The sequence below is a fragment of the Pogoniulus pusillus genome, chromosome 3, assembly GCF_015220805.1.
Source record: "Pogoniulus pusillus isolate bPogPus1 chromosome 3, bPogPus1.pri, whole genome shotgun sequence".
In the NCBI taxonomy this organism is placed as follows: Eukaryota; Metazoa; Chordata; class Aves; order Piciformes; family Lybiidae; genus Pogoniulus; species Pogoniulus pusillus.
Window position 1 is genome coordinate 15,409,092 of NC_087266.1, and position 27,383 is coordinate 15,436,474.

The window sequence follows — 27,383 nt, forward strand, 5'->3', positions numbered from 1 at the left end:
TGAACTTTGTTGTTTTAATTATTCAATCTCAGTATTTAAATATGAGGGATGGTTGCTCCTATCATTCAGTGAAAAACAGATGGTAGTCTAGAAACTGGAGATGAAATAACTAAGCAACATTGAGGGCAATTTGTTTCCTTGAATAAACCTGACATATGACAAACTTCAGAGCTTGCAAATTATATGTCCAGAAATATTAGAATCATCCAAGGCTTTGAAGTCTGTCCATAGCAGAGGGCCAAAACTGAATGTCACATCTCAGACTAAGGCTAACTATGAGCTGCAGATCTTTGAAGACTGGACTTCTTCAAAACTATCCAACCATGTTTGAAAACTGTCAGAAATACATGAAATCCATGCATAAATAATCAAGTATTTTCATATACTAAAATGTAGTAGAATGCTTTGCAGTCACTAGATTAAAATTGCTGCTTGGACACTAAAGAACTGAAGAGAAGATAGAGGAAAGGGTTTTATTATAACACTCCAGACAGAAGTATTGAAGCTTGTGATTCTTTGTTACATGCCATGTGTGATAGGTTTTTCATAACATTGGTAGGAACACACTGGTTGCAGTCATTGTGGTGCATATAGACCAAAAGGTTAATACACATTTTTGCTTTACAAGAATGAGTCTTATGTTCCAAGAAGAACCAAAAGCAAAATGACAGATTTCTTTAAGATAAAATTCTCTGCCACAGGAATAGTGGAAGTGGTTATTTTTAACAAGTATACTTAATCGATTGCTCCTCAGTAAGGGCAGTATTCAGTGACCCGTGTGGCCAGCAGGACCAAGGAAGTCAAGGAAGTTAGGCCACACCTTGAGTACTTTGTCTAGTTCTGGGCCCCTCAGTTTAAGAAAGTTGTTGAGGTGCTTGAACATGTCCAGAGAAGGGCAACAAGGCAGGTGAGGGGTCTGGAGCACAAGTCCTATGAGGAGAAGCTGAGGGAGCTGGGGTTATTCAGCCTCGAGAAGAGGAGGCCCTTCCCCCAGGCACCCAATGACAGAACATGGAGACAGTCTTAAGCTGCGCCAGGGCATGTTTAGGCTGGATGTTAGGAAGAATTTCTTCACAGAAAGAGTGATTGGCCATTGGAATGGGCTGCCCAGATAGGTGGTGGAGTCACTGTATCTAGGAGAAAGGAGGCTAGATGAGGCACTTAGTGCCATGGTTTAGTTACTTAGAGGGGTTAGGTGATAGGTTGGACTTGATCTGAAAGATTTTCCAACCTGGTTAATTCTGTGATTCTCTGAATCTATATTGGTAAGTATTCATCACTATCTGCATCTCTTTTGATGACAGCAAAGCTTTGGAACCTTTTGCTCTGCTGAATACTTAAATTCCATTCAGCGAGTCTTTCCTTATGCGCATGGAGATCGGGAGAGAAACTTTCACATTATTAAAGCTAAATACCATATGGACTGTAACTAGAGCAAAAAAATAGTGATTCATCAAAATCATCCTATAAAATATGTCTTGTTTGCTAAGGATTCTCTGGATTTCACATTAAACTTGGTTTGTATCAGCAATATGAATTTTAATGCTCTTAACATTGTATCTACATCTTCAAGAATTCAGGATGGCCTTATAGAATGGGGCTTTGTTGTGAGTGGGCACTCAAAATTCAATCCTTGAACACATGCTGTGGTTAGGTATCTGTTTTATCCCACCTGAACTTACATATGTAAATTGGAAATGGATGTTTACCAGCTTCATTGTGACAGTGTCGCGGAGGGGGATTCCCAGTACCTACGTCTGTTTGGCAGAGGGGAGAAATTAATTCATGCGAGAGAATGTTTATAAAAATATATTTATTAAACTCCAAGATTTTCAACTCTCGCCACCCCCAACCATTGAACTTTCATATTAAATTGTTCTTTACATGACTATGAAGACATTATGGGAATATATATATCTACAGAAACTTATTAATAACTAGCAAACATTCAAACTATTAACAGAGAGAGAATTTTCCCCATGCCTTAATGCCACCTGGAGTCTTACACTATTTGCCCAGCAAAGCTGAGCTGAAAGCGACTCTCTGCTTTATGGCAGAGGTAATAGAAATGGCAGAGGCATCTACTCACAATTCTTATCAATCACCCTCTGGGGCTGCATCAGCCTGTGCCTAGTGTCCAATTCTTCAGGGTCTCTGCCTGTGGACTTTGAGACTAGAATCCTCCAGCATCAGGGGAAATGGCAGTCTCTGGCCTTACTGATGCTAGATTCTGCTGGCTGCTCTCTCCAGGGGTACTCAGGCAGGATCTGCAGGTGCAGAGACAGGATTCCGTGCAGTCTGAGCACGGGTCCAACGCTTGCTCCTCAGGCCGATCTAATGCAGACAAATGGGTTTGCTCACGGCAATGGCGCACACCAGGCAATCATACAAAGGCAGGCATAAAGCTGCAAGGAAGTACGCAGGCAGGCAAGCAGGCAAGTGGCGGAGCTGCAAGTAATGTGGGGAAGGCTGCACGTGAGCCTGTGCACCCCTATGTATTAAATGTGGCCCGAGAGTTAATGGTCTCATTGGCCACTTGAATGACCAATCAGGTTGGCAGTCAGCCAAACCTTACCACACTAGGCAAAAGCTGCAGGCCTGGACTCCAAACATGGGAATCACGTGGACCCAGCACCAGGCAGGCATGAGCTGGGCATGTGGGGACTTACACAATCAGGTGTCCTGGGCAACTGACTTTATGGCCCCGGTCTGTTGTGCCCCTTTGTGCTCATTTACCCCTGGTGCAGGCAGAGAGACATGTCCAGGCAGAGCAGGCATAAATAAGCCTGCTTTCAGGCCTACAGGCCCTCCACAACAGACAGCAAAGACATACATACATGAATTCAGATCTTAAATGTATCCTCCACTGACAGGAGAAAACCTACAACTGCTATGATGCTACTATAGTAGTTTTAGTTGATTGCTTCTATGCAAAAGTTTGGGAAATTTAAATAAGCAAGTATCATGGAGACATTGGATTTGAGAAAGATTTTCCAGACTTTTGCAAAACAGATATGTCTAGGTTATGCAGTATTGTGATGAATGACAGTTATCTACTTGACTAAAGATGATGTCATTGTATAAAAGCAACAGTGACAGTAAGATCATCTCGTTTATAGCAAGTGCAACACATGAACATCTTACATAGGAGTGAATCAGAAGAAAACAGTATAATCACAACAGGATGGTGAAGTGGAAAGTGTTACATAAAAAATGACATGTCTACTTCTGCTGGCTTAGTGTATTAGGATAGGTTAACAAGGCATGTATTAGAATGGATTGATTGGGAAATGGTCTGCTGCTGGCCCATGAATATTCTCCACTGTGTAGACAGAACCAGCTGCTCCAAGGTAAGGAGCTGGCAAGAGGGAGTCTTGAAGGTAATGCCGATTAGGAAGGCATGCAAGGATAGTTGGGAAAACAGCAGCTGGAACTTTAGTAATGACCCTTGCTGGTCCCTGCAGCCCCCCAAACCTAGCAGATGCATGCACCTTCACTCTTACAGAAGGTGGAGGTGGGGTTTTGGCCAAATGTGTGGGGACATGGGCTTCTCCCCATTAGCTTGGGCAGCTGTGGTAGAGGGGCATCTTGCTCACATGGGGACACCTGTGAAGAATCATGCCTACTGGCCTCCAACCAGCACAGCTGCAGTGGAGTAAAGCAGTAGCACCTGGACCCTCACTACTACAGTTACATTTGGGCCAGTATGTGTTTGCTGGGCATCCATAAAGGAACATGTTGTACGCTTTGCTTGTTTGAGTGTGTGCATGAGTTTGCGAGGACCAGACCCACTTCAGAATCTATCTAGAACACTTAGGCTGCACATGGTCCTGTTACATGCATAGAATCCTTTCTGAACAGGGCCACAAGCTTGACAGTGTGTGTCTCAGCCTTATACTTAACTGTTAGTTCCTCATTGGATGTCTTTCTGTTTGTAATTAAGGCTACTAACAAACTTTTCCCATTCAAAAATTGATTTCATAAGCAAAAGGAAATTATTTCCATTCCAGTTGTATGCAGAATGAGATAACTGAAATCCTATTGTGTATGCATTTCTGCATGCATTTAGTTAATTGTGTGCATAGATGTACTTTTGTGTCTGCACAAATGTAGGGGATTTTGTTTCCTTTGAAAACGTTCTTTTCATTATGATTTATTGTGTTTCTGTTTTGAACATACCTGATCATAGAGCTCTTTTGTCTATAAGACAAACTCAGAAATAACCAATCCTGCTTCTTTCCTGCCCCTTGGAAGCTTTCAGATCTTCAGATTATATTATTAAGGTGGTACAAAGTTGCATTACTTTCCTTTTGCTAAGTCAGTTGCTTTTTGTGTAAGCTAGATCTTCAAACTATAGGAAAGTTTAATTAATAGAAGTTGTAATAGAAATTATAACAGAATAGAAAACATGATTTCTTTTTGTCAGAAGATTTGCTTTGTTGATATTGCATATTCCTTCTTCACATGATTCAAGCTACAGATTTAAGATTGAGTCTACCACATGCTCTATGAGAGCCTGATCACAATACAGGCTGTTCTGAGGATTGTTAATCTCAGTTTCATGGTGCTATTTAACTTTGTGGGATTCTTTACTCTATAGAAGAGAAGCCTGAGGGGAAACCTTATTGCTCTCTGCAACTGAAAGGAGGTTGTAGTGATGTAGGGGTCAGTCTCTTCTCCATAGTATCAGATGGCAGGCCGAGACAAAATGGCCTCAAATTGTGCCGGGGGGGGGGTGGTGCTAAATTGGATATTAGGAAAAAAATCTTTACTGAAAGAGTAATCAGGCATTGAAACAGGCTCCCTAGGGATGAAGTGGAGTCACCATCTCTCAAGGTGTTCAGGAAATGTGCAGACATGGCACTTTCATACATGGTTTAATTGCTGAGGTGGTCTTAGGTTGACAGTTGGACTTGATGGTCTTACAGGTCTTTTCCAGCTGCAATAATTCTGTGATTCTATGGCTCTTTTTCCATTGAGAGACTTGATTCTGTGCTCACATGATTGGGGAAACTCATGTTCAAGTCCTTGAATCAATGGATATTCAATTATTCTAATAGAATATCTTTGTTGCAAGATTGGAGCAATTGGAATGAGGACGAACATTGACTTTACCCTAAGATTCACCCATACTTTGTATAACTTTCTTAGTCACACTGTCAGTTAGTGACTGCTTTGAAGACATGTTCTTCAAGATGTTTTTCTTGTCTTCACTTTTCAAAGGTTTTGATGGCTTGGAATTTGTTCTGATAAGGGAGAGAAGGTAGAAATCTGATTATGGTCTGTATGGTGAAAATGCTTCTTTAGACTTCCCACACTTTAAAAGTTAGCATCATGCTTTAGTAATTGTAGATATTTGGAGTCATCTTTGTGTACCAAAAATTTAAAATAGTATATACCCTGTGGTCATCTGTAAATCAGAAGTTTGAAGTCCTTGATTAGAGGACTTTATATTAAATGAATTTTTGGGCATGGGAGTTGGATCTGGAGCTTGCTCCCTCTGCTCTGCACATCGTCCTGGTATTGCAGTGCCTCCAGGAATGGTGCCCTTTGAAGACTGGATGGGGCACTTGGTGGCATGGTCTAGTTGACTGGCTAGGGCTGGGTGATAGATTGGACTGGATGATCTTAGAGGTCTCTTCCAATCTGGTTGATTCTATGATTCTGTAAGTGCTAGAACTGTCAGTGTAGCTACCAAGTAGGCAGAGGAACACTCTACTGGGCCACGAACGCATCTGAATCTGGATGGATTATCCAATCTCAGGTTAAATTATCAGTGTTGATTTAAGTGATAGTATAGGCATATAACATGGAATAGATCTTTCTTAGTGATGAATGCTTGATTTAGAATCAATCTGTATAAAATTACACCTCCTTTAATATCACTTTGAATTGCTTTAACAAAAGCTACTGAAATTGTATGACTTGCAGTATTATCATCTATTGATATGCAAAAATTTCCATTTGCTTTGTGCACCAATTGTGTTGTTGTACAAAAGCAGATTGTCATTCCTTTTGGCATTCCATTTTCTGTTATTACAGAAAATGAACAAAAGGATGAGACGTGGTAAGAGACCCTTTGAACAGTATATGCTATGAGCTTCACTAGAGCTTAGTATAAATAGCAAAAAACAAATATGTATTGAACTAAATAATATCAGCATTAAAATTAAAAGTATGCTCTTGGCCATTAACAGAAATACTATTACAAGGCATCCTGAGAGGTATTTTTTTTACAGTATACCTACATCCTGAAATAGCAAAAATTACTGCTGGAGGCCTGTAGAGGTAATGGAATGAATGTATGACTTCCCAAAGGCTGCTGTAATTGTATGATTTAATGGTAAATGGTGGCATTAAATAGCAAGGAAACATTAATTGTGGAGAATCTGAAGTTTTGGACCATGGTATCAGCACATTTGCTACAAAATTATTTTAAAGAAATGTTATCTGCAATGTTTGCAACAAATAGTTGCAAAATGCTAAGTACTTTCTTAAAATTTTAATTATGGTCAACTCCAGCCATTACTCTGAGCTGGAGTTGCAAAAGTACTCTGCATGCCAATGAGAGATACTGTGAAATCCATGTCTTTCATAGTAGCTGTAATTTCTTTACATCATTTATCACAGAAATGAGAACATGGCTATGGGAGTACTTACCTGAAAAGTATTTGACAGTACATTATCCAGCTGTCAGATGTTTTTCATTGTCTTTTAATACTGAATCAAAGTCAAAATTTTGGTCTTAATCTTGAAAGTATTTTCTATGTTTGGTTGAAGTTTTCCAGGAGAGGCTGGTGAGAGGCCTTGAGCACATCCCTATGAGGAAAGGCTGAGGGAGCTGGGATTGTTTAGCCTGGAGAAGAGGAGGCTCAGGGGTGACCTCATTGCTGTCTACAACTACCTGAGGGGTGGTTGTGGCCAGGAGGAGGTTGCTCTCTTCTCTCAGGTGGCCAGCGCCAGAATGAGAGGACACAGCCTCAGGCTGCACCTGGGGAAATTTAGGCTGGAGGTGAGGAGAAAGTTCTTCACTGAGAGAGTCATTGGACACTGGAATGGGCTGCCTGGGGAGGTGGTGGAGTCGCCGTCCCTGGAGCTGTTCAAGGCAAGATTGGACGTGGCACTTGGTGCCATGGTCTAGCCTTGAGCGGTGTGGTAAAGGGTTGGACTTGATGATCTGTGAGGTCTCTTCCAATCCTAATACTGTGATACTGTGATACTGTGAAATGATGCTATTTGACATACCTGTAATATCAAAGGAACTGCCAGCATCAAAAGAAGAAATAGGTGTGCAGTAGAAAGAGATTTTTCAATATGACTCACTTCTATAGAAACATCTTTCAGAGACATTTAGGATGGCCAGACCTTTGAACACCCTAACAATACATTTGGAAACCTCTGCATCAGACCAGTCTTCCTTCAGTAACCCTGCCAAACTGAAACCTGTGACAGAATGAGGGGACACAAACTCAAGCTGCACATGGGGAGGTTTAGGCTAGATGTTAGGAAGAAGTTCTTTGCAGAAAGAGTGATTTGCCATTGGAATGGCCTGTGTGGGGAGGTGGTGGAGTCTCTATCACTGTAAGTGTTCAGAAAGAGGCTGGATGTGGCACTTGGTGCCGTGATTTAGTTAATTAGATAACGTTGGTTAACAAGTCGGACTTGATGTTCTTGAAGGTCTTTTCCAACCTGATTGATTCTATAATTCTGTGATTCTATTTATCAAACTAACCTCCATAATAAAATTCCCTGCAGAATGCAATAAGGACAGAAGGAAGAACATATGAGACAAATCTTTCTAATATTTTTGTGAAAGGGATAAATATGAGCTTTGAAAGCATCCAGTCAGAAATGCAGTGAGATAGTGTCATCTAGAAGCTCTGTGTGTAATAAAGTATAGCCTCAGGTATCAATGTTAACAACAGAGCAGTGGGAAGGAAACTGTGGGAAAGCCTCAATATAATAATTAGTAAGACTTTGTTCTTTTTGTTCCTATTATGATATTTTCCTTCATAATCTTTATTCTTGCAAGACAGAAGTGGCAGTGAACTGTATATAGGCTATCTTTTAGGACTATTGATGTCCTTAGTTCCCTTTTACTAGATTAAGCCAGCTTTGTCTAGTAAATCTCTCTCTGTGGAGAGATTTTGAGTTTGAACAGAAATGGGACAAAATATGAAATGTTAACACTGTACCTTAAAAGTAACAAACCTGAAAATCTTAGGAACAATTCAAAGGAAAGATCGTAATAAACTTGGCAGGAGAAGGGAGGGGAGTGTGGCACTTTCATAACAAAGAATAGCTGGTAACAAGAGGTTGAAGGAGAAAGGACTTTTGTGATTCCAAATGGAAAGTCTGATAAATTTAACTCATTTCAGTGATGCCTTATAATAATTTCTGGAAGTGTAGGCTGGGGAAAAAATAATACCACTCTGAGCTTTCCATTTGGGGTTGTTTTGGTTCAGTTCATCCATAGTTTTGGAGACTTCACTCTTGTATGGAGCACAGATTGCTTCCCTTAATGTTGCTGCTTCTCTGCTCACTGTCTGTCCAAGGTAAAGCATAGCTTCTGTAATGGATGTTTAAAATGCAGTGTTTTGTAACCTTGGGGTTTTTCTTCATGTTAGAGTATGTATATATGGACCTTGCACATTGTAAGGAAGAATCGTCAGCTCAGAGTTAGAATAGAGATACGACTTTAAAGAAACACATCTTTGAGGTACACAGTGTCTACATTAAAGATGCCAAATGTAGTATATAGCAAACTAGTGTACTTTGATAGTATATAACAAACACTTGAGAATAAAGCATTCCCTTTGGAGCATCACAGCATTACTGTTTAATTGCAACTTTTCAAATAAATAATTTTAGAATACTGTGATTAACCTTAGGAAGTGATTTCCACTGCATCATCTGTGGTGCCGGTCTTCATTGCAACGCTATGCTTTACACACTTCTTTACAATTAGTGCAATGGAAAAAATTCTTGCATGAGAATATGTATTAGAAAATGGTACTTTCCTCCATTTTAGTTATGTGATTGCTCTTTCAATTTCCCAGAGCACTGTATTTCTTAGTTTGAGCACTACAAAAGCCTGCCTCAGTATTATGTATTTCGTTCAGGACTTTAGCATGATAGTATAATGTGCTAGTTTGAAGCAGGCTAGAATGTTTTGGTGAGAAGAACTAGATTACAGACTGTAAAAAGAAAACAATGGTGATGTCTATTTCATTCACAGTCTTGCTGAGATGTATAGGAACAAGAAGCAAAAACATTAGATAACCACTCTCGCTGGGGCTTCTGGCTGAACTGCATCTTTCTAACCTCACCCTCCGTTTTGGGCTAACCCACTTTGCTTCCTAAAATCTTGGCCGAACCTCTATTCTTCCTTGGGACTGGGGTAATGTTGAGAGGGGTAGGGGGAAAGTGAAGGGGTGGTTGAGAGCCCCTCCTGGGGACTCAATTTTCTGGGAGGAGAGTTGTGTTGCTGTATTACCTTTTTACCTTATATATTTCTGTCTGTAACTGTATATACTGTAAATATCTGCTTGTATATTGTGCTAGCTGTAAATATAAGCTTCATGCATATTTCCAGAGCCAGCTGAGTCTAGTCTGGGTGATTTCTAAAGTGTGGGGGGGCAGGGAACACCCAAACCATCACATATAACAAACATGATTTTCACATTGTGTAGCTTCTGTTAGACATCTGCTTCAGCTTAAAAGTAACACTTTTGAAAAGCTGCTTGAAAGTTATTACTGAATTAAATATTATTATTGCTAAAGTTGAAGTTCTTACTTCAGCAGGCCAAACTGATTGTTATTATTTATACTTGCAAACTATTACTATTTGTATTAGGAAAATAAAATTATCAAGAGATATTCAAGAATTATTTTGGAAGAAATCCAGAACAGCTGTCATTGTCATTAATTTATATGGGACTTCAGTGAAGAAGAAGAAGCCTGGAGGAGGCTCAGGGGTGACCTCATTGCTGTCTAGAACTACCTGAAGGGAGGTTGTAGCTAGGTGGGGGTTGGTCTCTTCTCCCAGGCAACCAGCAATAGAACAAGGGGACACAGTCTCAAGTTGTGCTGGAGGAAGTATAGGCTGGATGTTAGGAGGAAGTTCTTGGCAGAGAGAGTGATTGGCATTGGAATGGGCTGCCCAGGGAGGTGGCAGAGTCACTGTCCCTGGAGGTGTTCAAAAAAAGCCTGGATGAGGCACTTGGTGCCATGGTCTAGTTGACTGGCTAGGTCTGGGTGCTAGGTTGGACTGGATGATATTGGAGGTCTCTTCCAACCTGGTTGATTCTATGATTCTGTGATTCTAAGAAAAGAGATCTTTAGTTTAGAAGCTGAAAGTGCTTACTAATTAAACAAAAACACTTAAAACATGTTACATATAAAGTGCTGCATAGTTACATATAAAAACATACTGGATTCTTGTTTCATTTTTTCTGAACAGTAGTTTATCTAAAATATTTTGTGTTATGTTAAATATTTTTTTCCCTCAGATCGTTTCAGTGTATTTTTGTTTGCCTCTGCAGAAGCTGCGTAATGGCACATTGCATACTTTAAAAGCTGTGCTCGGGTTTCCAAGCAGGAAGTCCTGCTCATTGCAGTGATTGTTCTCCTCCTCTTCTTGATTGTATACTTGGATGTTGCTATTGTATTTTCATTAATCTAGTGCTAGGCAACTGCAGTTTCATAAATGAGGACATTTACAGGTATTTTTCTGTAACATTTCAAAGAAGGCCAATCCAAAGCAGGAAGTTCACAGCAAAGTGTGGTCCAGATCTTGCTGTTAAGTCACGTTCCCTATTCTCACGCAGAACCTCACAGTAATTAGTTTCTTGGTATTTAAAAATCTGGTCACAGTACAAAGGTTCATCGTTTATTAAAGCACAGTGTAATTATTACTGACACTTGAAGTCTGTAATATATGTTTTAATATTTTACATTTGCATGGCAGATCAGTGGTTTACAACTGGAAGGTTGCAGTTTTGATGGAAATCGACTTTCGGAAAATCTGCATGATTCTCCCAGCGTGTCATCCGTTCTCCCCTGTTACATGGCCTGGATTCCACAGGTACTAAATTATTAAAGGACCTAAACATTCAAGACCCATAATTTGCTTTCTTTCCTGTGTAGTAGCTTTTCACTATCAAGTTGCTGACCTGTTTTCCCCATCATTTCAGAATAAAACCCTCTGTCTTTAGTAGGAAAATCATCTGTTTCTTTTATATCAAATGGAACTTAGGTCAATACTTTTAAACTATTGCTTAGATTAAGACCAGGGCTTCATTTCTGTCATACCTTTTTTTCTTGTCTTTTAAAAGCTGTTTACAAAGTTATACAAGTGTATTTAGTAAGTGTATGCATGAATTTGGGAGTTCATTTCCGGAATGTATTTTCTTCACATTTTAAACATTACATTGAAATGCAGTAGCAATTGAAAGATAGAGAACATGATGTGGTCTGTAAGCAAAGAAAGCCTTCTTCCCAACTTGCACTAATTTAAAAACATGCCAGTGCTTGCAAAACTCCATAAGATGGAAGTGAATCCAAACAGTAAAAATGGTTGCTGCTTCTGCCCTCCAATTATAATAGCAAGCTCTGATAAATAAGGCATAAAGTTATATCCAACTTATTCACAGCTCTGTAGGAATTACCAATTCATATGCTTACAGTCTAAAACTCAAAGAAAGCTTATTGTAGAAATCATCTCATCCAAATTTAGCTATCTATAAGTTTATTGCCTTGTATGACTTAATTGCCTTAGCTCTTTCTTTAGTCTCAGTGAAAGACAGGCAACTCAGGAAGTCCTTCCCATCGTAAGGTAACTGGGATAAATCTCTGTCTAGATGTGACTAGAGACAGGCTAGACCACTAACTCTGGGACAGACAGGTGAGAAGAAAGTCACACGCAGATCTAAAAGAAAACATATATTAAGACTTCTACAATAAAATGAAGTGTAAATGGAGAAAATTAGAACAAGGAGGGGGATTTGAGTTTTTTTTAACTTCATTATCATAAGTAAAATTAGCAGTTGATAAAAAATGAAAAATAGCATCATCTTGTATCCTCTGGGCATTAACTCATCAAGCAAATTAATTTATTAACTGGAGGAGTTTGTTTGAAGTATAATGGTCAAAATCTAGGCTTGGAACACATGAGTAAATATCTGCACTTTGGGTCCCAGCTTTGATGGGAAAGAAAATACTGAAAATAAAACCCTAAACTACCACAAAACCTGTTCCAAACTTCAGTTTGTTAGTAGTTTACAAGGTCTGTTTTGTTCAGGGAAGCAAATAAATATCTAATTTACTTGAAAGGTGGTGTGTGGGATAAATGCAGAATTGCCAGGCTTGTTAATGTAAAGACTCAGTGGTGGGTGGAGGAGGATGGTAATGTACCTGGATTTTGATGGCAACCTCAAATGTTTATCTTATGCACACTGCAAATGAGGATTTTAGATAAAACTCTCTTTGTTCTGAAAATGTCTTGTCTTAGAGAAAAAGCAGATTCATAAATGATTTTCTGAATAAGTCTATATTCTTTAAGCTTCAAAGATAAGGTCCAGAATGTATATGTGACATCAGCAGAGAGCTTTATCTGCAGAACATAGAAATTATAAAGTTCAGCAATCAGCTAATTAAACTTCTTCCCATGTACTCAATATTGTAAATGAATAGCATCTGAAGTCCTCATTCTGGAAAAAATATAGTGATTTTAGTAAATTGGCCAAAACTTGACAACTCGCCAGATTTTGGAGATCAAGTATCTGTAAGGAGTGTATTTTTTAACTGCTCTGTCCTTAAGTCACTTTGCTATGGGTTTCAGTGAAAACTGACCACAATAGAACACTGTGCTCAAATTCCAAGGCAAAATCAGGCCATTATGCAATTCCCCTTATTGCATTATCCTCTCCTTAGGAGAAGAGTGTGTGGAGTAGAACATACTGTCTTAGGGTATTTAGGTTTTGAATTTGTTTTCTCTTCCCCATAAATATGCCTTCTGAAATCTGGGGAGCATAAATCTGTATAATTATAACATAGTGCTTTGTGGTTATTTCCAGCCAAACTGAAATAAAGTGAACTCCCTTTAAAAAAAAATTAAATAATCTACAGGATCTCTCTGAGAGAAACCCCTCAAAATGCTGCCTGCTGAGAATTATTATGATGATGCTTACTCTCATTACTCTGTGAAAGTCCTTTCTGCTTTTAATGCGCTGATAGATCCCAAACTGTGAAGGATGTCACTAAATGGGATGGAACACTGTGTGAGGTAGTCTGGACAAAGAGAATTTTTGGCCTGTGTGCTAGCCAAGGACACAAGGATTTGTGGTTCAGAAAGATATTAACCTCAAATACCGTGATTATTTAAAACATCAGTGGCATTGAGAAGGTGCAAGAACAGCTATTTTGACCCCAAAAAATCCAAAGAAAGGTCTTTGAAGGCAAAGTGGCTGTATTTTGGTCTCTCAGCTTTGGCAAAACTTAAAATATCTGACTGACATTTTACCAACTTTATGTCTTCTGCAGTAGCATTAGCCAAGGAATAAATAGGATAAGTATAATCCTTCCGATCACAGCTGAGGCTTTTTGACAAACTTCTGAGTATTAACTTAATGTATACAATGCTTAGAGTTGCACAGGTCTTTTGTAAGGTTTTAAGCACTGTTGTTCAATAGAACTGGGAAATTGATTCTCAAAAGGAACAACAAAATTCTTCAGAAATGGCTCACTGTTGACAAGCAAGGTAAAGTGTTTCAGTTGTTGTTTGCATGATTCCCTTTTCCTGGTTTTAGTTACTTTCTTACATTGAAGCTTCACAAACTTTTATAGAATAATAGAACAATAAAATGCTTTGGGTTGAAAGGGACCTTTAGAGTTCATCTAGTCCAACCTCCATGTAGTAGCAGTGGGGGTGATGGAGCACTGGAACAAGCAGCCCAGAAAGGTTGTGGAGTCTCCTCAAGAGACTTTCAAAACCTGCCTGGATGTGTTCCTGGGTGAACTACCCTGGGCGATCCTGCCTTGGCAGGGAGGCTGGACTTGATGATCTCTGGAGGTCCCTTCCAAACTCTAAAGTTCTGTGGTTCTTTGATTCTGTGATGTGACTTGCATTGAAAAGTCCCTCATTCTTGTTTCAAATTCTTTTCTGTCGAGTGCGTTGCCATGGTATTTGATTCTTGAAGACCTTTTGACATTTTCCTCTTGACATGAAGGGAGATTCTGAGTGTCAGGGGAAACATACTTAGTATATATCAATTGAACCAAACCCTGCATTGTTTGCACTAAATAAATACATCATGAATTTGCATGCTGCAGTGAGTCTAGACAGCATTTCAGCTCAGTTCTGTAGTCATGCACAGGGGCAGTTCCCTGTGCAAAGCCCTAGGAGGAAACTATGTCCAAAGTAATTTCTCTATCTCAGAGAACAATTCTTACATTTCAATTTGCTAATGTTAGAAATGGTTTAAATCCATTAAGTAGCTTGATTTAAATCCATTAAGTAGCTTGGAAAGTGTGGGATGAGATTTTTTCAGTGTAGCTCCTCAAGTGTCCCAACTGCAAGTACTTCAGACACAGATCACCAATTGTGCTGCTTTCTGGAAGGAGCAGCAAGGTGATGCTGCAGAGTTGGAGGAGGTGGGGCAGCAAAGGTGATGCTGCAGAGTTGGAGGAGGTGGGGCAGCAGGGCTTGCCCAGAGTACTGCCTGCCTCAGCACTCCAGTGTGGCACATTACCACGTCCCTGCACTACAGCACAGGTGCTCCCCTCTGGGAACTGCTTAGCACTTTGCTTGCCCCCAGTTTGCAGGAACATTTGACATATAATTTTGGAGGGTTTTAGCTAAGTGAAGGTTTTGATACGTAGTTCATAGGATCAGCTGTGTTATATACTTTCTTGTGTTTTCAGTTTAACAAATAGGAGATTAAAAGTAGAGGCTTAGTTAAGGAGTAGTCTAGCAAATTTTCTGAAGTCTGCATTGTTAGTAATTCTCCTTGGTAGCCTGTACTGGTTGCCTGTCCAAGGCTTCAGTGTCTAAACTGTATCTTAGAATCCCAGTTTAGATACTGTATCATTGGAGATGATTCCTTCCTCGTGTTCTGTTGTCTAAGTGATAACTAAGTCCTTGTCTGTTGACAGGATGCATATGGTCCATATTCTCCAGAGGAATGCATATCTTTACCAGTCTACACTAGTGTGGAGAGAGACCGTGTGGTGATAAATATTGAAGTACCTTGTGGAGGAAACCAAGACCAGTGGATTCAGTGTGGGGCTGCTTTGTTTCTGAAAAATCAGTAGCTGGAAATTGCATTAAATTAACTCCTGAAGTTGAGAATCATTTCAACATCTCAAGTGTTTATTATTAAAAGAAAACTTTAGGTTTGTCGCATATACATTTTAAAGCAATGGTTTATAAATTCCCATTTATTTTTTTAAGATATACATAATTCTAACTGAATAGAACTTGATTATATCTTTGTGGAATATTGTAGAAGTTAAGGTGGCACTATTCAGCAATCTGTTAATTTGGATTGCTTCTCTAGATTACAATGAGCAGTATTTCTTCTTCAGACTTTCTGAAATCTCTTATATCTTGCCTGTAAATATTGAATACAAATTCAAAATCAGCATTTAATCATTCCTTTCTTTATGTTTTTTTTTGAGCTGTTATTCTTATGCCTTCCAGTATTTAATAAAATAAATTTGTAAAAGTTACCTGTTTTAATTGAATGTTTTATTTAAATATAACAATCAAGATAAATATTTTGGTCTGGTTTATGATATTTTATTTCTTTTTGCTGGTAGTAAATAATAGAAGCCTCCTAAACTTCATGTGGAGTTTCAAATTCAGTTAAATTACCATCATGATTGTTACCTAGAAGGTATTGAAAAAAATACTTATACATCTATATGAAATTCCATGAACTATGTGCACATAAATGTCCAACATAGACAAACCCTTAAACAAACAGAAGAAGTTTTCCCCCAGTTGTTGAGTGATTAGCAGATGGAAGTAACAATGCTGATGTGAGAGGCCTCTGAAATCTTATTCTTGGCGCAGGACATGAAAGTTTGATTTCGCATTTCATCATCCTGGGGATGCTGCTAGAGTTTTGGTGTGCAGTTAGACAAAATGTCAAATGAACCAGGAAACCCAAAATCCATCATAAAGTTGCATTACTGAAGAATGGCTTAGTCTCAATGTAAGAATTGAAAGTGTCTGCTTCTTAACTGCAATTACCAAGTCATCTCATGAAGATGTTTTTTAAAGTCAAAAGCATAAAAAAACCTTTTTGGATCATTTAGAAAGTGAAATGGATGCCTTGGCTCTAGTATCTCTGATAGATGTTACATTTGTTTAAATTTAAACTAAGACTACATTTCACTTGCTTGATATTTTTTACTGGTGGTTTGAGAGAGGGAGAAGGAAAGCAGAGAAGCAGAGAAAAGATTGGCCACGTCTCCAGATTAGCTTCCCAAAGAAAGTATTTTTCATCATCTTAATGTATTGATCATCCTTTAATTTTATTTTCCTACCTTCTGTTTGGAAGATTTCTTATTTTATTCATAGAATCATAGAATCAGCCAGGTTAGAAGAGACCTCCAAGATCATCCAGTCCAACCTAGCACCCAGCCCTAGACAGTCAACTAGACCATGGCACTAAGTGCCTCATCCAGGCTTTTCTTGAACACCTCCAGGGATGGTGACTCCACCATCTCCCTGGGCAGCCCATTCCAATGCCAATCACTCTCTCTGGCAAGAACTTCCTCCTAACATCCAGCCTATACTTCCCCCGGCACAACTTGAGACTGTGTCCCCTTGTTCTATTGCTGCTTGCCTGGGAGAAGAGGCCACCCCTCACCTGGCTACAATGTCCCTTCATGTAGTTGTAGACAGCAACGAGGTCACCCCTGAGCCTCCTCTTCTCTAGGCTAAACAACCCCAGCTCCCTCAGCCTCTCCCCATAGGGTTTGTGTTCCAGGCCTCTTCTAATAAAAAGATGCCCTAAAATAATTAGATGCAAGTGCACATACATTTTAAACATTCAATCCTACCTACAAATGGAATAATTTGCTTGACACTTTTTACACAATTTTCTCATGTTACTTTGTGCACTTGACTGTAATTTTCTGAAGACAAAAAATGTAGTAAATCTGGAAAATAGTTGTCCATGAATAAAAATGTGAAATAAATTGATGCTGTCTCCTTCTCTGGAGACTTTCAAAAACCATCTGGATGCGTTACTATGTGACCTGCACTCAATTATGGTCCTGCTCTGGCAGGGTGATTGGACTCAAAGATCTCAGGAGATCTATTCCAACTCCTAATTTTTGATCCTGTGATGTGTCTGATGAACAGAAAGAGCTCCTATAAATGCTTGTACAAGCTCTGTGAGCATTTAAAGAGTTAATTTTCAAGAGAAAATATTGTCATACAAGGCTGCCTTGGTAAAACATCACTGAGAGAGGAAACAAGTTTTACTGAGGACAGCTGTGCTTTCATTTCCCTTAGGCACTTGTAAAGATCATGTTACAGCCTTCCCTTTTAGATGCAACATGTTTCCATAAAGCAGATTGGATTTTAGCTTTCCTATTTCTCAAAATCAAGGGATCTACTGACTCCTGCTAGTTACAGCTTCTGTTTTGCAGACAGGTAGAGAAATAATGATATTCAGATAACTTCCTGTGTTAGGACAAAGGTGTCTGGAAAAGAGACATTGTATTTCAACCTACCTTGCACAAAAAGAAGAGATCAGAAATGTACTCTATGTGGTTTTGATAACCAGTTATGCTTGTCTGGGAAGTAAAAATTCACTGTAATGAGTTGTAGAAACCTTTAAATAAAACATTAATAGGACATTGGGGAGATTTCCATCTTTTGGTTTGGTTTGTTGCTTTTTCTTTCTCTCCTAAGGGTAAGTTTCAAAGATGCTTTCCATCCTGCCAAATGCAAATATGAATATTGTTTTGAACCTTTGGGTTCAAGTGTCCTTTTATTTATATAGTTGGTCAGGAAGTCTTTACTGTTAATATACAGGTATTAAATCTATCTCAAAACAAGCAAACAACCAAATGCCAAAACCCAGAGAACTACCCCAAACATAAAACTGCTAACCACACTATATACTACACTTCATTTACATTTAGAACTGGCCTATCTCTGCTGTGGAGATACATCTTGTATCTGTTATCTCCTACTCTGCCTCAGATTTAGAAATGCAAGATACTTCTTAGATAACACCATTAAAAGTTTTGTTATCAGCACAGGCACTCATGCATTTCTATCAGTGAAGCTTTTTTTTCTGTGAGTAGAAATTACTGTTAGCCAGCTCGATTAAATCTTGATTTGTTTGGTCCACCTCTTGGTTTATAGCCCTTCCAGATTACCAAAACTGCCTGCTTGCTTCTGCTCTTTCTCATACCATCAATAAATGATATGAAAAAAATAAACCCAAAACCAAACCAAACCCAAAAACCAAGCCAAAACACTGAATGTTTAGCTATAACTAGAACATGAATTATATTTTCATTTGAGCAGAAGTCCTTTGGGAGCTTGTCTAGACTGATGTACGTTACTAATGTGAAAGTCACTCTCTTCCTGGATGTGTTTGATGTGTTTATTGGTTTTAGCACAGGACAAAAAGCTGATTTAAGTAAACCTCAAGCTACAGTGGCAGCTTGAAATCTAGTAGATTTTCAGTGCTGTAATATCATCATCACTAATGATAATAGAAAACCTGAGAACACTGGATTACATTCACAGTGTGTTAAGCACTACACTTGGTACTTATTTTGAATAAAAGAGTCATTCATCTTTCCTTCTCATGACTCTAGTCATAACCTTAATGTTTTGAAAGGCTCCCAGGTGACCGAAAGAGGAAAAAGAGATTAATTCTTGTGTGTTTCTTGATATTTATTGTCCATATGCATTGTACTGTGCACTTTCTTTATACACAATGTTGTAATCTAAATGAAAGATACTAGAAGTAACTACTACCATATATCACAGGAATGCTATTTCTCGTAGCAAAAGACAGAACTGTAGATTGCTTATTACCACCAAAGTGCAGCTGTATCAAAAACATAGGCCATTCTAAAGTATGGCTCAGGAAACAGAAGAAATAAAAGCTACAGAAATGCCTTAGTGATCTGACTAGTGTTTTGACAAGTCTGTTTTATTATTAGCTTTAAGGGAGTAGGAACTTGTAAGACTAAAACACATAAAGAGATCGTAGAAGAGGCATTATTATTCTGTAAACATTCTCTCTTGAAGACTTGAGAAAGATGTGTCTCTTGAATAAGTGCAAATTGCTGTCAGTAGAAATTGAAGTAACAAAACACGAAGTGAAAAAGGCTTTGAAAATAATGAAGCTTGTTCAGCGATACATGAGCATGCTTCATATTGTTATACCAAGTCATGGGTTTTTTGCTTAATGAGAAACAGTTTCTTCCGTCTACATTTTCTATCAGTCAAGTATTGCTCAGGTATTGGTGTTGTCATCCATTAGAAGATGTGGTGGTTGGTGCATTTAGTAAGTCTACTGTCACTTGTCAAAGAGTCAGCCCTATGATTGTGGCAAGAGTACATCAAATTCCTGTAGTGTTAAAGGAAAACTCCACAGAGTTAAGATTTTTTTTTCCCAGAATGTTTTTAGAATATCACTAAAATCTAAATGCTGCAGTGAAAGGGAAGTTATGCAAGTTAACACTAACTGCAAATAGTTATGCACATTAGTCTTTCCCCCTGCATTTCTTTATTTCAGCTATAACAGAACAGTATCCAGAAGAGCAGTGACTTTCCCAAAGCATCTATGTAACTGCCAGAGTTGGAACTGGAAAAAAAATTGAACTCCACGCTCAAAAGCACCAATTAAGAATCATTGTGTTACCTGTTAAACTGACAGACTGTCTTTGGTTGACAAAAATGGGTTTCCATAAATGATATTTAATACAGGTTGCCATATGAAAAGCATGCAAATTTTCTTAAAGTTTTACATTAGCAGTTTTTAATCCCTTTGGTTTTCACACTTACGATCGCCCAAAATGAAAAGAGTGAGTAAGGAGCTAGATGGAGAAGAGTCTGAAGACAAAGTGTGTGTCACATCTGTGAAAACCAGTTCACCCTCGGTGAGTCCCTGCACTGTATTCTCCTCTGAAGGCGTACGTCTTTGTGAGTGCAGATGAGTTCTTCACGTGTTTCCTTGGAAGCTGCTGCTTGAGAGGCTGTCCTCCTTCACCTCAGCTCATTGTCTCCTGTGTGCAAGGCTGTGTAACTCAGCACCATTTCCTCTCTTTTCATTTCAGCCACTGAAGCTGCTTATAGCAGAGCTCATTAAATTGTGTTTCAAGAAATGTCTCTCTTTAAGGTATAGATTTCTTTGTTTCTGGTTCTCATGACCTTTGTGTAAGATGCCTAGAAAGTAACAGAAGAGGGTTTTTCACTTTTACACTTGGTACAAGCAGAAAGACCTTTCCCTAATGTATTTTAGAAAATGAAAGAATAAAGTTGGTGTTATCTATTTGAACAGCTTCATAACAGTGATTACTGTTAACATGGACTACAGTTTGCCAGAGAAATACTTCTTAGGATATGATCTTTATGGAAATTGGGGTCTTTGCTTTATTTTATGTGTCTGTTTTCATTTATTTGAACACTTTATAATGCATAAAGAATCAGGATAATCCAGAAATCTTTGCACAGGAGGCTGATTCTAGAATGACATTGTAGCACATGAGAGGCTAGGCAGTGCAAGAATTTGGGTATTCATGCTGTCTTGCAATACTTTGCTGTTTTTTGCTGTTTTGTTCTCAAAGCCATCTGTATGACTGTACTTGTTCAACACACAAGTTGAGAGCACACAAAATACACTGTTCAGTGTTCATTCTGGCTTGATGATCCTGTAAAGGAATTTACCTAAACAGCAATAACCAGATTCATGTCAGATGAGTGTAGTCCTGCCTGGGAGCACTTTCTAAGGAGGACTCTGTCAGAATTACTACTGGATTTGCATGTCAGGAGAAAGGAAGTCACCCTACAGAGTGTCTCAGAGATGTTCTTAGCTTCACCCAGTGTTAGATTCACTTACATTTTCACAGCAGCAAACAAGAATCTTATTAACATCCCATCTCTGGGAAGAATAATTAATAATCATGCTTATGAAAAGTACTGGACAGGGCAACAAGGCTGGTGAGGGATCTGGAGCATAAGCCCTACAAGGAGCAGCTGAGGGAGCTGAGGTTGTTCATCCTGGAGAAGAGGAGGCTCGGGGAAGACCTTATTGCTCTCTACAACTACCTGAAAGGAGGTTGTAGCCAGGTGGGGGTTGGTCTCTTCTCCCAGGCAGCCAGTGACAGAACAAGGAGACATAGTCTCAGATTGTGCCAGGGCAGGTTTAGGCTGGATGTTAGGAGGAAATTACTCACAGAAAGAGTGATTGGCTGTTGGAAGGGGCTGCCCAGGGAGGTGGTAGAGTCACCATCCGTGGAAGTGTTTAAAAAGAGACCAGATGTGGCATTTGGTGCCATGATTTAGTTGATGAGATAATGTTGGGTGATAGGTTGTACTTCATGATCTTGAAGGTCTTTTCCAACCTGACTGATTCTGTGATTCTATAATTTCATCGTTAGAGCTGCCTAACTCCTCTCAACCCCTGACCAGATGAGTTGTTCTGATTCTGTCCCGCGTGGTACTGCTTCCACGTGTAAGAGAGTGTTTCATACACTTTGAATCTCACTCCCAAGATTGTTAAGAAATGCCAGTGACTGGAGTGTTTTGTGCTGGACCGTATCAACGCCTGCCACTAGATGGTGCTGTGGACTAGACCCCTGTGAGAGACTGGCACAGAAACGTGAGTGGTGTTTGGAAGGCAAAGGCAAATTACGGAATATATAACATTGAGTCAAAAGTCTGCTCCGAAGGAAATTTTCTTATCATCAGTGCTGAATAAGCAGCTACATCTTAAGGAAAATGCTTATAGTCAGTTGTGATGTGCTTCCTTCAGAAATAAGTGCTTCATCAAGTGAATATCCTTGTACTTCGAGATACCTTGGTTGTGGAAGTGGATGAAGCACTGACTGACCACTCTGGTCTGTTCACAGCTCTTTCTGTACATCTTCAGAGTCTGCATGGGCTTGCACGGAAGGTCAATAGCTCCCTTGGCTGCACCAGGCAGAACGTGGCCAGCAGGTCAAGGGAAGGACAGTATATGGTGAGACACATCTGGAGTTACAGCTCCGATGCTGGGCTGCCCAGTACAAAAGAGGCGTTGGGCATGGTGGAGCAAATCTGAATGATTAAGAGACTGGAGCATCTTGGTTACAAGGAGAGGCTGTGAGAGCTGAGACTGTAAAGCCTTGGGAAGAGAAGGTTCAGGGGTCTTTTATCATTATGTGTAAATACCTGATGAGGGAGAGTAAAGAAGACAGAGCCAGACTCTTCTCAGTGGTGCTCAGTGAAAGAGGCAATAGGCACAAACTGGAATGTGTGGAGTTTCATTTAAACACAATAAATGTCCTTTACTCTTAAAAATGACCAAACACTGGCACATGCTGCCCAGTGAGGTTGTTGAGTCATCCTTAGAGATACTCAAAGGCCAGCTGAATATGGTCTTTAGCAGTCTGCTCCAGATGACCATGCTTTGAGAATTAAGGTAGGGTTAGATCTTCAGAGGTACTTTCCAACCTCAACTGCTCTGTGACTGCAGAATCCTGTGAAATGGCTGGAAGTGAAGAGAAACCACGTAAGCTATCAGTATCAGGAACAATGTGATGTGAGGGCAGAAAATCTGGTTCATGGAAGATGTATCCAGTAAATACTGAGCTTCTCCAGTTCATTGTATGTAGGTCTCTGTTATGGAATGGGTGACTAATTATGAAATATTAATACAAGTGTTAATATTTATTAATGCAAAATAAATTCTTAACACAGTTACAGGGTCTTTATGCTTGGTTGTGCAAATAAATTACAGAATATGTACAGTGCATAGGTGTGATGGTTTGGGTGTTCCCTGCCCCCTCACACTTTAGAAATCACCCAGACTAGACTCAAATAGCTCTCAGAATTGAATGAAGCTTATATTTACAGCTAGCACAATAGACAAGCAGATATTTACAGTATATACAGTTATAGACAGAAATATACAAGGTAAAAGGTAATACAGAAACACAACTCCCCTCCCAGAAACCTGAGTCCCCAGGAGGGGCTCTCAACTGCCCCTTCACCTTCCCCCTACCCCTCTCAACATTACCCCAGTCGCAAGGAAGAATGGATGTTCGGCCAGGGGGTTAGGAAGCAAAGTGCATTAGTCCAAAATGCAGGGTGGAGCCAGCAGCCCAAGTGAGAATGATTATCTATGTTTTTATTTCTTGTTCCCATACATCTCAGCAAGCCTGTGAGCGAAGCAGACATCACCGTTGTTTTCCTTTCACAGCCTGTAATCTAGTTCTTCTCACCAAAACACTCTAGCCTGCTTCAAACTAGCACAATAGGGCAGTGCCAACCAGTTTTAAACAATTTAGCAAACCCAGCGACATCCAAACCCCAAGCTTTTGGGAGGAGATCCTTGCGGTGCAATATGCCGCTTGCGCGCTAGGGGGAACTCGAGAGGCTCCTTTCTGCGGAGGCAGAGAGCAGTTACGGAGTAAGCGGAGCAAGCAGAGCCGAAGCAGAGCTTTAGTTGCGAAGAGGCTTCTTAGAATATTTACTCACAAAGCAGCATCCCCGGGATTTTGGGGCTGCATTATAGTTCCAGGCAGTACCCAAAACACTTGGAGGGGTTGCTGTCAGTTGTATGCTAACGCTTAGAAGATTTGGAGTTTCCCCAGGAAACTCTCACAGGGTGCTGGGGCTTGCATGGTTGTCTGATGTGGTGTTGATCCCTTCCTGGGCAGACAGGGCTCCAGACTCTTCACAGAGGCTCACAGGTGTGCAGGCAAGCACAGGGTCTTGCTGCATGGCAGTTACCTGCTGCACTTACCATGCAGGCTGTGGTGAGATGTCTCAGGAGCACTTGGCTCTCCTGGTAAACTCCTTCTGCAGAGTCTAGGCTGTTGTTGCCTGCCAGCAGGATTGCCCGTGCTGAGGCTGGCCATCTCAGGCAGCTTTCAGCAGTGACTCTTGACTACTGCATGAAGGCACTTAAAGCCTCTCTCTGGTAAACTGAGGCATGACAAAGTTTCCAGGTAGACAAGCTTGAAGCATCGAAGGTGGTCTGAAGCAGCAAGGCTGGTTGAAAGCACCAAGGCTTCCTGGTCCCCAGGGCAACGAGGCAAGGCTTGGGTAGGCAAAGCAAGGTGAAGCATGGCATACCAAGGTGAGATGAGAAATGATGAGCAGTTTACAACTTCTGCCCATATTTATCAATTGCCTGAGTCTTGATTGTTCCATTGGGAGATGGAGATTCACCAATCACAATGGCACTTTGCCAAAACTAACCATATTAGGTGAAGCCAGGGGCTTGAGTTACCCGTATTTGGGAAAGCACGTGCCTTACATGAGCTGTATGTGCCTCGTTTACCACAGGATGTGAACAGCAGCAAGCTCAGCGGCTCCAGGTCTTTTGTCCTTTTCCTGCCTTGGTCCCCACTCGGGGAGGGGAAGCAGGGAATCATACCTAGACAAGCCAGGACACATACTAGGCCAATTTTTTGCCTTCCATGACAGTCTCTGACATGATGTGTTTATTCCTTGAGTTCCAATGAGGATGAAAAGAGTGAAAAATTGAGGATGAAATGAGTGAAAAATCTTGATACCATTTACTAATACTGCTTTGCTCATTCTATCTTGTTCTTCATCAATTGGCTTTGAGTTATTTTCTTTATGATTTTTGGAGAAAATTGTGTACCAAAAAAATGAGAATAAAACTTAGTAAATTGGATGTTTGAGCTCCAGTACTTTTCTAATGTGGTAACGATACAGCAAACAACTCACTGGTACTGTGAGGATAGGAATCTAGTTATGTGTACAGTCTGTGTAGCACTCTGTAAGAGTTAGCTTCTATAAAAATGACTTCTGCAAATTATGAGAACACTTTCAGAGAAAAAGCCAGAATTCTGGAAGGGAAGACACAGCCTATAGTTACCCTATTTTTGGCAGTTTCGAAGTATGCTCAAACCCAAAACAAACCCAAACCCACAAAACAGACCCAACCCCAACCCCAAAACTTTATAGATTAATTTGTTCCAATGTTAACGTCCTTCAGTGGAAGGAGCTGTCAGGCACTGGGAAAACACAAAGTGTCCCTTGTAAGAGTCATTTGATTTTCGCCTATTCAAAAACCATTTTCATTCATGGCTTTGAAGAGAGTGTAACACATTGAGACATTTTCGTTATATCTCCTGAAAGAGAAGTTTCACTCATGGTGGCATCAATGGTAGAAAGAACTTTTCTGATGAGTTTAGGAGGGGATGGGATTCAAAGAGATGTGAAGGCATAAAATTCCTATCTATCAGAAGGAGCGCTGTGATCCGTAACTGTTTCAATGGAGTTTAAATGAAAACAGACACTGGCCAATTCTGTTCCTGTAACATCTACATAAAACCACCTCTAATTATTTTCTAACATTTTCCTTCCTTTTTTTTTTTTTCCTTTCTCCTCTTTGTAGAGGATCAAGAAACTCTTCCTTCAGGCTCTTTCTTTAGGAGTAATTTTGCTGGACTTGTTGAAGCACCACCCTCACAGGCTCTCCGTGAGAAGGAGATATTACATTTTTTTTCTTTTAATATCTGAGATTAAATGCTGTAATTTGTTCTTTGCTGTTGGAAATTACATTTGCACTAAAGAAAGATCCTTTCACATGGATAATGCTATTGTCTACAAGGAGGTTATCATGGCACGACAGGGGAGAGAGGATGTCATAACTGTATATGGGGAAAAGGATTTTCACTGTGAGAGCAGCGGCACAAGCTGCCCACAGGGATTGTGCGGTTGCCACGCTTGGAGGTTTTGAAAACTTGACTGGATAAACCCATGAGCAATTGTCCTGGAGTCCTGTATACCCCAAAATTCCTCTCCCTCTGTGGTTTGAATGGGAGAGGAAAAGGCACGAACAGACCTGTTTCCCCCCTGCCCTGCAGGCATGAAGGGGGGGAGCAAGGGGCCCTTCTGGCACAAGGAGTGCCCGTGCAGTGCCCGCGCTGGAATCAGGCTGGGATTGGCTGTGGTCTTCACACCTAGGCAGTGGTAACTCTGCTCTTTGTCTAGGAAGAGTATAAATGTTGGGCGACTTCCCGCCTTGGGGTGCCTGCCTTAGAGTTCTCCCCCCAACACCAGGATAGATTCTGCAAAAAGGAGTCCCCTGGTGCTCTGAAGGACAAGCTCCTGAGGGACAGGGCTGCCTCTGCTTTGGATGGCTTCCCGTCCTAAGCACCCTTTATGCAGGCTCAATAGTCCTTAACGATCCTTGGATGGCTTTTGAAAGAGAGTGAGGGGACAAGCATCTGGACTGCCCTTTCTTTCAGCCAGCCTGGCTCACCTGTGAGTAAACCTTTGGCTCAGCCTGATTAATAGCTTAGCCTTTTCCAACTTCTGACTTCCAAAATAGTCAGAATTACCTATGGTATCCTTGTAGATCTTCTCAATCTGACTGAATCTGCTAATTAAAACTAAATTAATTCCCATATTTAGTTTTGGGGGCAGGTTTTGGGGAAAATAAAATAACTCTATTTTTCCATATATTCCTGACTCAGTCACATTAATTCCCTGCCTCCACAACAGCAATCTGTTCTGACCTCATAGCTCAGCTCTCATGCCTGCATTACACTATGCTTCTATTTCGGAAGAAAAGGATGGCAGGTACTAGTTACATATTAAATGGTCCAAGAAAAAGTTATAAATTACAGTAAGAAAATAATGCCTCCCTGTGCTTTCTGCTTTGTGCTCCATGTAGAGAGAACCTGCATGTTCTTCAGTTTTACTGCTGCCTTGTAAGCTACCAACAAGTTCAGAGGTAAGTCAGTGGAAAATGAAGCAGTTCACAGCATAAACAGATGAATGAAATGTAAAACCATAACAGGGCAGGCCAAAGCCAATTCTTTGGAACCTCGCTTAAGGCATAAATCTAATGTGATGGTTTGGGTGTACCCTGCCCCTCCACACTTTAGAAGTACCCCACTAGACTCAGTTGGGCTCTGGGAATATAAATGAAGCTATTTATTTACAGCTAGCACAATGTACAAGCAGATATTTACAGTATATATAGTTATATACAGAAATATACAAGGTAAAAGTAGTACAGAAACACAACTCCCCTCCCAGAAACCTGAGTCCCTAGGAGGGGCTCTCAACAACCCCTGCACCTTCCCCCTGCCCCTCTCAACCTTACCCCAGTCCTAAGGAAGAACAGAGGTTCAGTCAAGAGGTTAAGAAGCAA

General features: G+C 40.2%; 1 protein-coding gene and 1 pseudogene across 2 annotated transcripts in view; both read left to right on the forward strand.

Moving 5' to 3' along the window:
* Positions 1 to 15,729, forward strand: part of DYNC2H1 (dynein cytoplasmic 2 heavy chain 1) — a 160,376-nt gene extending 144,647 nt beyond the window's left edge. For both annotated transcript variants that reach the window (XM_064170698.1, XM_064170692.1), the window contains 2 exons: positions 10,970 to 11,086; positions 15,154 to 15,729. In XM_064170698.1, the coding sequence (XP_064026768.1) occupies positions 10,970 to 11,086; positions 15,154 to 15,312 (276 nt within the window). In that variant the 3' untranslated portion in view covers positions 15,313 to 15,729. The remainder of the gene's footprint in view (positions 1 to 10,969; positions 11,087 to 15,153) is intronic.
* LOC135174043 (U2 spliceosomal RNA) lies at positions 5,396 to 5,554 on the forward strand (annotated as a pseudogene).
* Positions 15,730 to 27,383: the final 11,654 nt, after the last annotated feature.